The following is a 16,429-nucleotide window of genomic DNA, read 5'->3' on the forward strand; positions in this document are numbered from 1 at the left end:
TATACTTTCCCTATAAATCTTGGAAACTTGGTATTTGTGGACAAAACCAGCCATAAACAACAGTTCTCAGGTGCTGGGAATTCCCCCGCTCTGCTGCAATAATGAAAGGCCACTGTAAATCCACAGAGTGGACGTTTATAACCAACTGCTGAGCGTCTGCTTTCTTCACCCTATATTTTGACAGCTGCTCCCTTAAAAGTGATCATGACTCTAGGCAGAGTGAAAAGTACTAAGCCAAAGTATTTTCAAAAGTATAAATTTCTATCTTTGAAATACTTGCAGAAATTAATATTTCCACCTGCCAACCACAATTTATAAAAAACAAGTGTTAACCCCCACTGTAATCATTTCAAAATTTCTACTGTAGTTATTTGTTAACCTACATCTAATTTTTCAACTCAGCAAGATGCCACTGTTGGCTTCACCTTGGTTATATTTGACATGTGCCTAGTTTCATCTAAAAAATAGGGCTTCACACATCAAGTGCTATTTTCTGCACCTGCAAATTCATGAACCAGGCAGCACCAGCAGCACAAGAGCAACATGGAAACATAAGACCGGCTCAGCGGTAACACGGAGGGCCTGTTTTCACAAAAGGCAGGCCTCTGTGCTGAAATTAATTTTTAAGTTTGTTAGTTAGATGCATCTGCTGAGAAGCAATTTGAATAGTCATCAGAAAACAGAAATATTTTTTAAAATCTTACACTAGATTTTATTTCTAAATAGAAAGGATTAATACTCAGAATTATATTTAATAAACTATAGCTAATCTATAAAACAACTTAATATTTTAACAAGCATCATAAAATCCCCTGGTTATCTCTTGCTAATAAACTAATAAACAACAGAAACATAAAGTGTCCATTTCTCCATTAAGCAGGGAGGAGACCGGCGATGCAGTGGGCTGTAAGCTGAGAAACCCTGTACGACTTTGTTCACTCTCTGGAAAAAATTGTTTTGGCATACAGTCAGCCATTAAGAGTCTCTCTAATATGGTGATTTTCAAAGACTACAGAAAAGTGTAATAGCAGTATATGTGTGTACTACAGAAAACAAACAAGAAACTACAAAGCAATCATAGATTTTAGTATCCTGATTACGTGGCAAGCACACTTTCAGCTTAAGAATTATGTTCGATGGACATTTAAGATCCAAGTGTAAAGAAGATCATGACATACTTATAGGAATATAAAGGTAGAAGAAACTGGTTTTACTTTCTCTAAAAAACCATTGCCACTTTAAGCAATGCCTAACCTGTCAGAGGAACACTCCTGTGTATGAATGACAACCATAGCCCTCTCTTTTTCACAAAGTAAAGGTTTTCTCCAATAACCATGCCTCCTTTGGCCACAGCCACACTTTACCAATTAGTGAAATATTGCCAAATGCCTTTATGGTCAGATCTGGCTTGAAATCTCAATTTTTCTAGGAAGAAACGCATCCAGAATTCTAAACAATTGGTTTTACAGATGCACTTTTAAGAAACAGACCATTCAGAAGATGTCAACACAGTATTGTATTAAAATGAATACATTTCTAACTCCTGATAGTTTTACGCTCTAGCCTCCTAAACAGATCTCCACACAGTGCATTTGTCTTTTCAGTCAGGGTAAGCTCAACCATCCATCTCTCAAAGACGGATCACTTAAACCAAAACACCCCTTCCTCACCCAGCTGGTGTTGCTCAGTGATTGAGCACTGACCTATGAACCAGAAGATCAGGGTTCGATTCCCAGTCAGGGCACATGCCCAGATTGCAGGCCTGAGACCCAGTAGGGGGCATGCAGAAGGTAGCTGATCGAAGAATTCAATTCTATGGCTCAGTGTTTCAGGAAAACTTTATGGTTCTAAGCTTATGACTTATGCAGTTAATGAAATATTGGTATAGAATTTTAACACTTCAAATAAAAAATGTATAAAATCAAATCTATTATATATTCTAAAATGTCACTGGGATTGTTCCCCTCTGGTGTCATGGTGAAGCATTCTGTATTCAACACTTTCTTAGACTTTTTTTTTTTTTTCTGAGTCGTTACTTAATACTTCTTTAATATATGGTGACAGGAGAAGATGTGACTTCAGGTGGTGAGTACCTGCTGCAATATGCAGATCTTGTAACATAGAAACAGACCTGAAACCTATATGTTTATGTTGACCAATGTCACCCCAGTCAATTTAATAAAAAATAATAATCACTTCTTGATTGAGTAATGCTTACTATATTCCATAGTGAAGAAAAAAACACAAAAAATCATGACTGTCACTCAGGAGTGGAAATAAGTAAGTTAATAAATAAATAAATAAAACAAAAGCTGTATGTATTGGAGTGCCTATCCCTCTACCTTAAAAAATAAATAAAAGTTTAATAATATTTTAAGGTCCAGTTAGAGTTGTGCCACCATCACTAAAGTCAAATTTTTGAATGTTTCCATCATCCTTTGCCTATTTGCATCAGTACATGGCTTTTGAGTCTAGCTTTATTTCACTTGGCATATTTTTGAGATTCTTCATGTTGTAGCATGTACTGTCCCTGGTTTTCTAAACTCCCTTAGAAGTAGCTTTATTTCTAAGATACCACAACTGAATGAACACCACTAATAAAAATCCAACTTTTAAGTCCTAACATCTATTTTTTTTTTCCTTTTTGTTGAATTTATCAGGGTGGGCACTGGTTAACAAAATTATACAGGTTTCGGTGCACAATTCTACAACACCTATCTGTTCACTGTAATTTTATGTTCACCATCCTAAGTCAAGTCTCCGTCCATAACCATTTATCCTCCATACACCTTCCTCCACCTCCCTCCACCACACTTCTCCCTAGAGCAAAAAATTACAAAAGAGAGAGAGAGAAAAAATTACAAAAGAGAGAGACAGACTAACATCTATTTTTGAGCTGCATTTCCCTTTGCATAATCAACTTGCATTTAATCTTCTATATCATCATTAGAAGAAATTAATCAAATGAGCAATCAATATACTACTCATTACAAATTCCCTTATTAAGGTATTCACATAAATTATTCCTTTATCTGTTGAAACTCTCTCTTATATCATGAGAATTGTATTTTTATCACTTTTCCTGGATTGGCTCCATCATAAGACTGAGTAGGAAGTGACCCTAACCAAGTTTATCTAGTCCATTGGCTCCCAATGTGGGGTTCACATCCCAAGGGGGGACAATTTGATTTTTAAGGGGAGCAATTCAAGAATGAGTTATTAACAGTGAATTTTTTGCATTTCTTATGTTTTTAGGGGTCTCATATTCAGTATATAAATATATATTGTGACATATTCATGCATTTCAGTTCTCTATTATGTTTTGAAACTTTATTTGCTTTTTTCATATCACTTCATATTATTATTATTATTATTTTAACAATTTCATAGTGATTTCTTCCTCAGTACTTCCTCCATCCTTTCGTTCTTTTATTCTTCTCTTTCATGGATGCCATGTTCGTTGGAAACTCGTTTAAACCAAGTAAATGGAATAGGAATTTACTTTTTGAGTAATAAGAATTATATGTCATGGGAGGGTGGGCATCAGGATTTTAGAGATGCTTATGGGGGACATGGGCAATAAAAGTTTGGAAACCATTGAACTAGTCCCATGATTCATTCCTCAAATCTAGACCCATGTGTTCCAAATCTCCTGGCCCTGTACTCTCACCACAATTCCAGCTTCTACATTTTAAGTTGTCCCCTAACAATTCTCCTGGGACATCTTGGCAACTCAGATTCAGTATGTTGAATATATTCTTTCTGTTCACACCTACATTTTCCCACAACTGCCCTATCTGCTCTTTTATTTACATCTTTCCCTCTAATCCACATGTGTCAAACACAAGGCCCGCGGGCCAAATCCGTCCCGCCAGGCCTTGCAATGTGGCCCGCACCGCGCTGTCATCACTGCACTCCGCTGCGTTTCCATCACAATGACAGTTTATGACTGTTCAGTAAACCATTCGGCCCGCGATTTAGGCTGGATTTTAGATTTTGGCCCCTTCTCTGATTGAGTTCGACACCCCTACTCTAATCCCTCTATACACTAATCCCACACTAATCTTTCTAAAGTGCAGCTCTTTTCTGGTTATTCCTATACTAAAAAACCTACAACAGTGCCCTGAAGCCTAAACAAAGAATTTAAGCTCTCTAACCTGCCATTCATAACTACCCAATATATTTACTCATTACTTTATGAATAAAGCTTTCTTCTATTAACATTTGCTAAGTGCTTACTATGTCCCAATCACTTAATGTCCTATTATATTATGTCATTTAATCCACAAAAATCCAGTAAGGTCCGTAGTTACTGTCCCAATTCCATAGATGAGGACACTGAGGCACAGACAAATTTATTTGCCAAGGTCACATATCTGTTAAGGGAGAGAGCCAGGGTTCCAACGTAGGTCATCTCATCCAGGTCCCGCATCCTTAACCACCATAGTGCAGCTGCCTCTGAGAGAAACAGGTATCACCTTACAGCGAGGAATGGGTGCTGCTTTTTATTTCACAAATATCTATGTGCGTGCAGTGTGTGTATGTGTGCGTGTGTGTGTGTGTGTGTGTGTGTGCGCATGCCCATGCATGCCACACATATTCTTTTGGAGATCTCACTGTCCTGTACATTATATTCTAAAGCACCTAGTTTCAGGGCACATGCTAATTAGAATTGTCTATGTCTCCAAATCCTCTTTTATTCATCTGTAGATACTAGTGGCAGAACTCCAGTGAGATGTATCAGGGGACGTTGTATGGTCCCCTCTGAATGAAAAATGAAGGCGAAAGGATGTTAAATACATTCTCTATCTCTAAGAATTCATGAAAAAGTATATCGTTGGGTGAGGATTAAAAATAAATAAATAGCCCTAGCTGGTTTGGCTTAGTAGATATAACATAGGCATGCAGACTGAAGGGTCCCGGGTTCAATACCAGTCAAGGACACATGCCCAGGTTCTGGGCTTGACCCCCAGTGGGGGTCATACAGGAGGCAGCCAGTAAATGATTCTCTCTCATAATTGATGTTTCTCTCCCTCTCTCTCTCTCTCTCTCTCTCTCTCTCTCTCTCTCTCTCTCTCTTTTCCTTTCTCTCTGAAATAAACAAAAATATATTTAGCATGAAAAGAATTATCTCCACATACCCTATGTTACATCGGTCAGAGAGTAATGTGACTAGAGAGGAGACATGACGTCTTATTTCACATGCAATTTAATAGAGTCTATATTCATTTGGGTCTAGATAAAATTTTGAGAATGTATTTGTTGGAATATGCAAATAACTGAACATGTAATTTAGAACTTGTTTAAAAGAGACATAGGTTTGTTCAGCTACTTGCCTCATCTGGGAGGGAATTCGATGTACTGGAAGATTTAAACAAAAGCTAATGCTAAGGTTCTCTGATAGAATTATGCCATCCTAAGTCCCCTGAAGAGATATGCATTGACAAAAGTGGTTGCATTGGCAAGTCTCAGAGCAAATGGGAGGTAAAACAGAAATACTGTTAGTTGGTTATTTGAGTCCTTGACAATCACTGTTATTACCATCATCTATAAATAAGACACCTTGTTAATAGGACTAATAATATTATATTAGAAGTTAGTTTTTCTTCAGGAGTTTAGTTTAAGACAAAAGGTCCCACTGCTCTAAAGAACAAAACCTCCCAGGAGGGAAATGAACACTTATAATTCATACACAGATGGATCTGGCCCTTAAATATCCCAAGTGAATGGACAACTAAAGCTAAAAGTGAGTGTGGAATAAGGCTCTATCAGGACTGCCTTTCACAGGATCAGTGGGGCCTTGCGTAAGTCACTTAACGTGCTTGCATCCCAGTTTATTCATCACCCCCTCAAAAAAACAAAAAAAAAACAACAACAACAAAAAACACTCAGGTTGGATTCTAAGGCCACTTTCAACTTTAATATTTCTTTAAATTATTCCATATGGGAAAAATACAGCAAGAGTTAATAAGGTTGATGACACAAAATACCCCCAAAAATGGAACGTGGTAGCCAAACAATTTTCAACAAAACAACTATATTGCAGGTGGAAAGCCATTCTTGGGAAAGAAAAATAAGCTGTGTAGTCATGTAAAAAAAAAAAAAAAAAAGCAAGAAAAAGCAAGTTTGCCCAGCTTCTTTCTACATAATTGATGTTTCTTCTAATTCGTTTGGGATTTCTTGAGTCAACCTAAGTATAGGTAAGGCTTAAGTCATCCAATATCTCACATTCAAGATCTGTCAGTTCGATGATCATTGTTTTTAACAGAGAAATAAATGGCTTTTATGTTTGTAAACCTTGGAGGATAAGGATAACCTATAAAATGTGCTGCTTCTCTCCTATTTCTTTCCTCTTCTCCCCCTTCTGTGTCCTCCCTCACCTCCTCCCACAGGCTGAGGCGGGCAGCACCCCACCCTCTGATTCGCACACAGGAGCAAGGATCAGCCACCTTCCCACAGAACAGGTACAAGTTCCCACTCCGTCACTCTGGCACCCTCATCAAGAGTGAGGTTCCTAATTAGATGTCAATTCTGAGGAGCAGAAAGGATATGATTATATAAATTTCCAAAAATAAATCTTGTCAATCTTTTATCTAGTGAGAATAAATTATTTAAACGGATCGCCCATACCAATTCCAAAAATTCTCAGACTACATACACCTTGCAGATTTCATTTTTCTCCAAGATGTTTTTTTTTTTCTTTCTTTTTCTCCAAGAATAATGCAAGGCATTTTTTCAATGAAATAAAAGAAAGTAAGCAGCCCTCTTAAAATGTACTTTAATGTATAAAATAAACTGGCGGACAAAATAGATTCAGGGGTTTGGATACATAGAACGGACTAACAGAGGTCAGAGGGGAGGATGGTGGGGGTGGTGGTGGGGTTGGGGCACTGCCTAAAAGAAGGTGAAGTGATTCACCAGGGGACATATATGCACAGCCCATGGACTGGACGCAGCCAACAGTGGGATGAAGGTTGGGGAGGTGGGCAAAGGGAAGTGGTGGTGAAAGGGAGACATAGTTTCAACAATAAAATTTAAATTAAATTCTAAAAAAAAAATTACAATTTAAAAAAGAAAGCAGTTTGAACATCTCAGGCACTTTAAAACCTGAACTGGCTAATAACTAGGGGTCTTAGCTACATACACTGTTTAATAAAGTAACTTAGCTAACGATGTTTTTATACAGGCACATCACAATTATTGCTTAATGTCTATTAGAATATGCCAAAAACAATAAAAACAACAACATGTTAATTTATAAATACAAATGACCTCTTCTTGGGAGGTCTAAACCACATTTCCTGGAAGGACCTCAGTAGAAGAGGTGAACAGGTGGCCAATGACTGCCCTGAGCAGCTTACCGCACAGCTTTGCTCTGGCCCAGGTGGCTCAGGAAGAAAACCGAGAAGGGTGGTTACCATGGAGGAACGCCAGGCCTTCCTCAATGCCATTACACGTGGGCAAAAGGTGCCAGGTCCATACGTGAGAGTGGCTCACATATTCCAATTCGTCAGAGATAAACAAATGCCTCCTTGTTAAGTAATTCAATAACCTTGCCCTGCATGACCGTGGCAGGTCAGAATTTCAATATGACTATGAGCAGTGCTAAGAGAGGGCTTGTAAAATGTTACATTATCTGTTTTATAATTTAAATATTATCAGGTGTGGATTTACTTTTTGATTCAGATTAATCAAAATATTATCTTCCAGAGCCTTTAAAAAGCCATTGCTATAACAGTATTTAATGAAAAACAAATAAAAGCACCAAACATAATAAAAGTGAATTTCAAGATCCTTTTCGAGCTTTTAGTTACATTCATGTTTATGAATCAGTTTCGTTACCAGTGCCAGTTTTTCTTAAGGCAAAATATAATATTCTGTGTGAGAATTTCAGAGTAAATGGTGCTTCTTGGCAGATAAGGTTAAATAAAAGATGAGGTCTAGGATTTACCAAAATGTTCAGAATTTCATGGGTTTATAAATATTCCCCCAAATAGTCAATGATAGATCAATAGTCAATGATAGATCATTATCTCAAAGGAAAAAAAAAATCCCTAGTGACAATTCCTGACAGAAAAACAATTCCCTTTGGATATCCAGGTGAATTTTTTTGGTGGAAACACAGTTAAAAATCCTCCAGCCAATATGTTTATCTGAACTGTCATAGAATAAAACAAAAATTATGAAGATTATATAATTCCAGAACTTGAAAAATCTTAACCAATAATTCCACCTCCTATCACATTTTAAGAGATAAAACCCAGAAAAGTTGGGGATTTGCCCCAAAGCACTTGTCTAGTTTATTTAAGCTCTAACCCCAGAACTATGAAAGAATAGATCAGCGAGGAAAGCAAATTTCTGAAAATTAGAGACATCCCATGAATAATGACATACATCATGTCAATATAAAATCAGGGAAGATTCAAAATCAGGCTATCATCATCACTATTTCTCTAATTGAAGTTAGAGAAAAATCACCTATTTTCTAAGTTAACATAACATCAGATTCCCTGGATGTTTAATCCGGGTGTTTGTATTTCATGAGATTATAAACTGTGTTGTCTTTAAGACAAAGGAAAGGATGGTAAAATTCTACATCAGAGCCCACCATGGAAGAGACATTATTTAGGGGAATTATCAACAAGCATTTGAGAACATACTAAAAGAGACCATACTTATTGGAGAATTTTCTGGGAGGCTCCTTCTAGCTCAGTCTTCCATTATTAAATGTATAAAGTTCTGGGGGTAATCTGGACCACTAGATAAACTGGCAACACTGGGCGGTAAACTTCTTTCGAGAAACAAACAATATAACGAGAAAAGCAGGAGCAACAACACTTCTGGTTTTTCAATGGCATCATTAACTAAGATGGGAACCATCACTCAATTCCACCAGGTTTTAGCCTTAATGTAAACAGTTTTTCTAAACCATCTAAAGAAACATGGGACATAAACTTTCAGAGTATGCCAAAGACTAATCAAGATAGATACGCCTTAGATGTAATTGAAGTAAACCATATTGCCCATTTGAGAGGATTGGTTTTACAAATCAGTCTCACCCTTTAATACTTTGCTAGAGCCATAAAATTTGAGTGGATGTCTCCCCTACCCAATTCCGAGAGGTCCCAAAACTGAAACCAAAAGAGGCACTGAGAAGTCATGAAATATATGACGTGTCTTCTTTAGAAGCTCAGGCTATTGAACATCTAATGAGATGCCAAGTGCCTGCATCCTGTGTGACACATGTTTACTATACAACCGTTTGAAGTTAGCGACAAACTGCATCTGACTCCACAAAGTTATGTTACTTGATGGGTGCTCTCTGGTCCACCACAGGGGAAAGCATGTTAGTTTCGCATCTAAAGCAATCACTTTTGATGCTTAGCATCTTATTCTTAGCATGATCTGGACAAATCAGCTGAGTTTAGACACGATTCCCTTTAAGTTACTGCATTTGATGGATAAAGACTACTGCCTTAGCTGCAGCATCCTTCTAGCTTGAGGATATTTCTCAGATACCACCACAAATATTTCTCCTTGTAGGCACATTTTGTAAACTTATAAAGTATCTCTGTTGTTTTTATTTTTTTTAAATATATTTTATTGATTTTTTTACAGAGAGGAAGGGAGAGGGATAGTTAGAAACATCAATGAGAGAGAAACATCGATGAGAGAGAAATATCGATGATAGAGAAACATCAATCAGCTGCCTCCTGCACATCCCCTACTGGAGATATGCCCGCAACCAAGGTACATGTCCTTGACCAGAATGGAACCTGGGACCTTTTAGCCCAAAGGCCGAATCTCTATCCACTGAGCCAAACCGTTTAGGGCTCTCTATTGTTTTTAAATTCTTACCCAAACTAATAGGGTGCTGGCGTTTGAGATATTTTTTTAAATTCGTACAAACACATCACAATACAAACTCAAAAAGGTATAAATTTGATTCATTTTATATATTCCTTGTAAGACATTTGTACAACAAACAACATAACTGAAAGTTCCTAAGGATGTTTTTTTTTAATCTACCAGTTTTCAGAATTATGCATGCAAGCTGATAGTGACACAAATCTTAGTTTAATTCTTGAATATATTATAGAATCTAAATTTAGGAAACATAGGCTGTCACTACATTAGAGCATATTATTCATGTAAAAGCATTATAGAAGAGAAACATAAAACTAAAATTCATAGATTACTCTGTAAAGCTACATAGCCATGTTATCAAGGCAAATATCAAAGAATTATAATGTTGCATTATTGTGTTGTTGCCTGTACATGAATTTTCAACCCTCAGTTTTCATCAATCACAACAGAATTTCTGGCATTCAGACCAAATTCTCATGGATGTCAATACCACAGAAATGGATTCTAAATTATTTATTGGTCAACACTCAGATGCTGTGGATGGGATATATTACAACAAGACATCAAAAGGCCAGGACGAATTAGAATTGGAAAACAAATTTATAAAGATCCTTATTCAAGAAGATAAACATCTTTTTTTTTTAAATTTTGTAAATGCTGATCATAGATCACTGTCAGTTCTACCCACTTAGGATACCTCAGAAACTCATTGATCTCTGCCTGTGGGTGCTTTCTCTCTGCACCCATGGGCATTCCTAGGCATTTTAAACCTACCTGGACCCACCTAACCCTCACTAGGCACTTAAAGGACTGCTAAGCACAAGAAAAACTCTAGTTCTCTGCTATTTATAGGCTAATTTACCGATGTCTTATTATGGGCATATTACTTTATTCTACAGTTATCACTGCTTCTAGCTGACAGCAAATAATAGTCCCCTTAATTTAATAACAAAATTATGAACCTGAGTCAGGGAAAAGCATGTGAATTTCCTTATGCAAATAACTCCTCAGATTCCTCACAGGTAACTGTCTAGAAGTCTATTATCAGGAGCATTAATCATCAGCATCAACTTGAACAACTATTTCTTGCAAATAAGCTAGCCTTCCCTATGTTAAAGAAAACACAGTAGTTGAAAAACATCTCCCAACAGAACATAATATAACCATCTATTACCGTGACTTGCAAGATAATATCTGAATGGTTCATTAAAATGATAACAAAATCAATGAACTGCACCAAATATTAATCATCTGCATAGACCTGGGCTGGTGATCCTGTCTGGGTGCTCTCTGATGGGTATTCTTGCAACAAATCAAGCGATAGGTAGCACTTCAGTACTCACAGGCTTCTCGCCCAGGATACTCTCTGGGCGACCGCTTGCAGTTAAGATTAAAGCACCACTCAGGGTTTATTGTTAAGGAGCGGGAGGGCGGGCGGAGGGGAGCGCTTACTTCGGAAATGCTCTGAAGTGTAATAATAGACATCCTCATAGCCCTCGTGGTAATCCTCTTCTGGCCGGTACTTTTTCCCCTTTCTTCTCCTGGATCTTCTGATTTGCCTGACGAAACCCAGGAAGCGGTCCATCTCTCCCACCCCACGCAGCCTGACTCAGCGGGGCGAGGAGCCCAGCAGCAGCCCAGCTGCTCCTCCGGGGGCACCTAACAGGGACGCGCTATGCTCCCATCTGCAGAGGTGTCAGCCAGGGCAGGGGGGAAACAAAACAAAAACACAGCAATATGGGTCTGCCTTGACAAGGTTCCTTACTTTGCTCAGTCAACTGTCCAAAGTGCAATCTAAAAAAGAAAAACAAGGAAGAGAGGGAGAAAGTCAAAGGATCAAGACTAAGAGAAAAATGAAACAGCGGACCTTTGGGTTTCAAAAGGCTTCACAACAGAGGGGAACAAAGTTCAACACGCGATTCCGCTGAGGGGAGTCCCCGCACTAGGATTTCACTATGCAACATCTCCATCCTCAGGGGCGGGGATGCAGGAGAGGAGAGGGGCGGGGACACACGCTGGTCAACGGACTGAACCAAAGCTGAAGACAGAACCCGCTTTTCCCTGTCTGCCAATCCACCCTCCCCTCCTCTAACATCCTTTGTAAAAGCAAAGCACAGGGCTTGGGAAACTTCTCAGAAAGCCATGGCTCCGCTCTGGATGGACTGATACACCCCTTGTGCTCTCCTGCATCTCCTACTGATGAGCAGTCAGAGTGGTTCCATCCATAGGCACTGCCTCTTGCCCACAGAAGTGTGCTGTATGTGTTAATTGGAGCAGCAGGGAGAAGGCTCAGCAGCTGCTTTCAAATGACACATTTGCCCACTGGGCATTCGTGTATTCCAATCGCTATTTGATCTAAATATTAAAACGCACTTCACAGAGAGGCTTGCTCCTAGGCTTGGTAACAGCATATCCTCATCAGCCAATAGAAGAAGCTGTATGGTTCTGGGGGGAAAGAAACACAAATAATCCGACTCTGCTCACAGTGAATTCAAACACAAGAGTTGGCACACTTTTTAAAAAATATGAAAGTAAATAGGCTGAAGAGCAAATAAAAGTTGGTTCTTAGTGAAGATGGGGAGAAGAAGTTTTGGGAAATGGTCACACCCTGGTCATCCTTTGTGTCTAAAATAGCAACCTTCTTAAAAATATATAGTTTATGGATTTTTTTACAGAAAGGGAGAAGGATAGAGAGTTAGAAACATCGATGATGAGAGAATCATCAATCAGCTGACCCTTACACATCCCCTACTGGGAATGTGCCCGCAACCAAGATACATCCTCTTGACCGGAATTGAACCTGGGACCTTTTAGTCTGCAGGCTGACTCTCTATTTAGCCAAACCGGTTTCGGTTAAAATAGCAACCTTTTTAGAAACACTTCAGAGTCCAGGAAGGAGGTGCTCTGAAGTCTAGACAGGTCAGTGGTAATCATGGACAATCTTTTTCTCTCTGGCTTCTTTCTTCAGGCCTTTAAATGGATGTGAATGTTTCATACCTGGAAAAATTCGATTTGTTTACAAGTAAGCAATCATGTCAGCAAGCAAACATATTGCCTACTAAACAAATAATATTCTGCACCTTCATGTTCCCAGAAATGGAAAATTTTTTAAAAAGCTGCTTACTGTATAAAAGTCTCCCACGGCTACATAACATTGTCTGTAAGACCAGAAGGGAGTGAATGCACTTCGCATGATCTGTTGTTGGATTCACCAGCATTTGCCTCTCTTCTAGATGTAAACAGTTCTCTATTTTCAGATAGTACTTGCTAAGGATGAGTAGGGAGACATTTACTTGAGAAGTGAATATTCATCAACCAAGAACATTTCAGCCCGGAAGTGTGTAAAGTTAGATCCAATGAATTCCACTGTTCCTACAGATTTCCCTTTTGTTTTTGTCAACTCCTTCCAAGTGAATTTGTGAAGAGAAACACAAACTTAATGATGCTGACAAAAAGATCTATAAAATGTTGTAGGAAATCTTTAAACAAAAATTCACTTGTTCGTAAGTTCCAAATCTTTTCTTTATTATTCTGACTCCCCCAACTAAAATACACTGGAACAGTTTAAAACAGTGAAATGTAAAGATCTGGAACCTAGACTTTGAATAGATCAATAAGTAAATTGATAATAATACATAACCTTTAATTTAATTCTCCTTTAAAATGAGGTGATGCCTCTGTAGATGAGAAAAGAAGGTTCAAAGATGTTTTAGTGATTTGTTCAAGAGCACAAGTAACATTGCCAAGTACTACCTGCTGTAGGTATTTTTTCATACAAATTCAGAGATTGTCTTGTCTAAGACTTATTTGCATTCGGTGATACATCGTTTTCAATGTGAGTATGCTATTGAAATGGAGTCCAAAAATAACTGTTGACGTTCATTTCTGACATATAGCTAAGCATATATCCTGATTTATGTGACTAATTTCTCAAGTACATATGTCCCGAGATTATGCAGGCAACAAAATTTACCCAATTACGTCAGAATTATTATTACTACTGAATTAGTGGAGTCCACATTGTTTTGTAGTGTTAAGCTCCCCATTTAATCTAAAGGAACCAACATTTTCTAACAGATGATGCTGCACATTGGAGAATGTCCTTTTTCTATAGATCAACTTAAAACCCTCCACCACCGTTTACTGGTTTTCAATATTCAAAGAGCCTAATAGTTAGTCAGTGGTAAGCAACCATTTCTGAACCAGAATCAATGCAAAGAAAAACTGTCTCCATTTCAAAATGTTTTCAGAAATTATGCTTGAAGCACCTTTTCTTTTCCTGGTTTTGAAAGATTTTATTTGGGCAGTTATCATTGTAATATTTTATTATAATATGATACTAGAGGAAGGTGGAAATGATGGTTTCGAAAGATTTTATTTGGGCGGTTATCATTGTAATATTTTATTATAATATGATACTAAAGGAAGGGGGAAATGATACTAGAGGAAGGTTGATGATGTTAGGAGAGAATTTAGAGTTCAACCATACAGTTCTAGGGGTATGGTGGCGGAGGTAACAGCCCTGTTAACACAATCACAGACTCTTGGCACTCTGCTGTCTGGAGGAGGGTCCAGAGAATAAAAAGAAGGGGGCAGTACACCATGTGAGGGAGGAAGAGCATGGATTAATGCATCGCAATCCAAAAGACAGAAGGCAAGACATGTGCTGCACTGCCTCAGGGTGGTGCAGTTGGATTAGATCTTTTAATCTAATTTCCTGAGTCCACATCTCTGAAATTTTCCCAACTTTGATCTTAAATCCTCCATGATTAATAGGAGGACTAGTCTAAAATCTAAAAGGACTTCAGGTTGTGCAGCAGTTAGCTAAGACCCCCACAATAATTAACAAATGGGTGAAATTCAAGTCCCATGCCATTAGGTGTGCTACTGTTTCTGAGAGAATTGTCCTTTGTCTCCATAGCACAAACACTGGTAATCAGCAATATTCTTCAGTATTACATTCTACTACAGTATAAACAAATAGGGTAGTTCACAGGTTGACAATGGCAGTAGAACATGTATCTCCCATAAATGTACTTTGTTTGGCTCACATAGTGTTAGCTTTTGTTTGTTTGATTGTTTGTTTTAAACGGAGTCAATATCTAAGAATCAGGTATTTCACAAACGAATCAGACATTTGATTTTTTGCTTGAAAAGTCAAAAGATCAGGCAACTCTGGGCCCAACTCCAATATGTTATGGCAACTATTCATTAAAGCTAAATGGTGGCTACCACCCACAAATAAATATGTACTCTCCACTGAGCCACAGTCCCCTCCCCTGGGTCCAATTCTCTCTCATTCAGTTGCTACCTGGCCCCTGTAGGCATTTATGCTTTGATCCTCAGTTGAGGTGCTACCCTGACTAGCCAGGTCCCACACACTAATTTCTTCAAGAGAGATTTCAGCTACCATAGATTTTCATGTAAAGAAAACAGATTCTTATGACAAATCGGTTTTAGTTGAGCTAAATGCTCACTAAACTATAAAATTAAACTTCTTAGAAAAAAATTGTTCACATAAGAAAATAAGCAGGTTTAATTATTCAACAAAATGGGCTTCCATTAAAAAAATCACAAATATATATTAGCAGATATTTTTTTTAGAAAGCTAATTATTTTCCATCTGGGAGGTAGACAATAGCTGGGACAGTATTTACAAAGTCTCCATACTCTTCTGAATTAGGTTTTTCATCCTCTTTTAGGAAAAAAAGAATAGGCCAACTATTGAGATTAAATCTTCAATTTACAACCTCCTTTAAATCACTCAGTAAGTAGTACTCTTTGGCATATATTTAGAGTAATAGTTATAGTATTTTTTGAGTGGCAGTATGAAATATACAGTTTATTAGAAGAATCTTTGAAACATTAAACCAACTTGACCCTTTCAGATGCCATTGTGCTTGCTTGTGATGCCAAGAACTGTGTCTGACTCCCTATGACCTTAGGGGAGGCACTCTGTCACACCCTGATCCCCAGCAATGATAGTATTCTTAACTCGGTCAGACCCAACACCACATTATTGTAGTTATTGTAGCGAATGATTTGAAATATCCCACTTTACTAGTCTAAATGGAATTCACAGATCATGTGAACCATGCACACATAATTTAAACATAAAAGATATTATAAGTAATATATTTAAATATGTTTAATAATATGTATTTAAGTTAGTAAATCTTAGAACACGATCTCACCAGAAGATATAGTTAAATCCTTGCACCTACTTCGTTTTTTAATGTATTGATTTGGAGAGAGAAACACTGATTTGTTATTCCACTTATTTATGCATTTATTTATTTGTGGATTCTCTGACTGAGGGTTGAACCCACAACCTTATCATATTGGGACCAACCCAGTTACCAGGCCAAGGCCAAAAGGTGATCAGAAGCAATTCCATACACTACAGAGAAGATAAAATGGTAGAGTTACAAGTAGACGACACAGTAAAAAATAGTATAATCGCTTATATTAAAACTGTAAAGAATATCTCATATCAAAAGAATGGAAAGAGAAGTCACAAACTGGGAGAAAATGTTTGCAAAAGAGACATCTGGTAAATGAC

At 37.8% G+C, this 16,429-nt stretch overlaps 1 protein-coding gene across 7 annotated transcripts in view; it reads right to left on the reverse strand.

Annotated features, from left to right (window-relative positions):
- Positions 1 to 16,429, reverse strand: part of GRIP1 (glutamate receptor interacting protein 1) — a 658,373-nt gene that overhangs the window by 379,112 nt on the left and 262,832 nt on the right. For 2 of the 7 annotated variants that reach the window (XM_036455354.2, XM_036455353.2), the window contains exon 1: positions 11,320 to 11,692. The exons of 1 other annotated variant lie outside the window; for it this stretch is intronic. In XM_036455354.2, the coding sequence (XP_036311247.1) occupies positions 11,320 to 11,452 (133 nt within the window). In that variant the 5' untranslated portion in view covers positions 11,453 to 11,692. Of the gene's footprint in view, positions 1 to 11,319; positions 11,694 to 16,429 lie in introns of those variants that run through there. 4 more of the 7 variants (XM_036455356.2, XM_036455355.2, XM_036455348.2 and 1 more) reach the window with 3 other exon arrangements.

The sequence above is a fragment of the Pipistrellus kuhlii genome, unplaced genomic scaffold, assembly GCF_014108245.1.
Source record: "Pipistrellus kuhlii isolate mPipKuh1 unplaced genomic scaffold, mPipKuh1.p scaffold_m20_p_3, whole genome shotgun sequence".
In the NCBI taxonomy this organism is placed as follows: Eukaryota; Metazoa; Chordata; class Mammalia; order Chiroptera; family Vespertilionidae; genus Pipistrellus; species Pipistrellus kuhlii.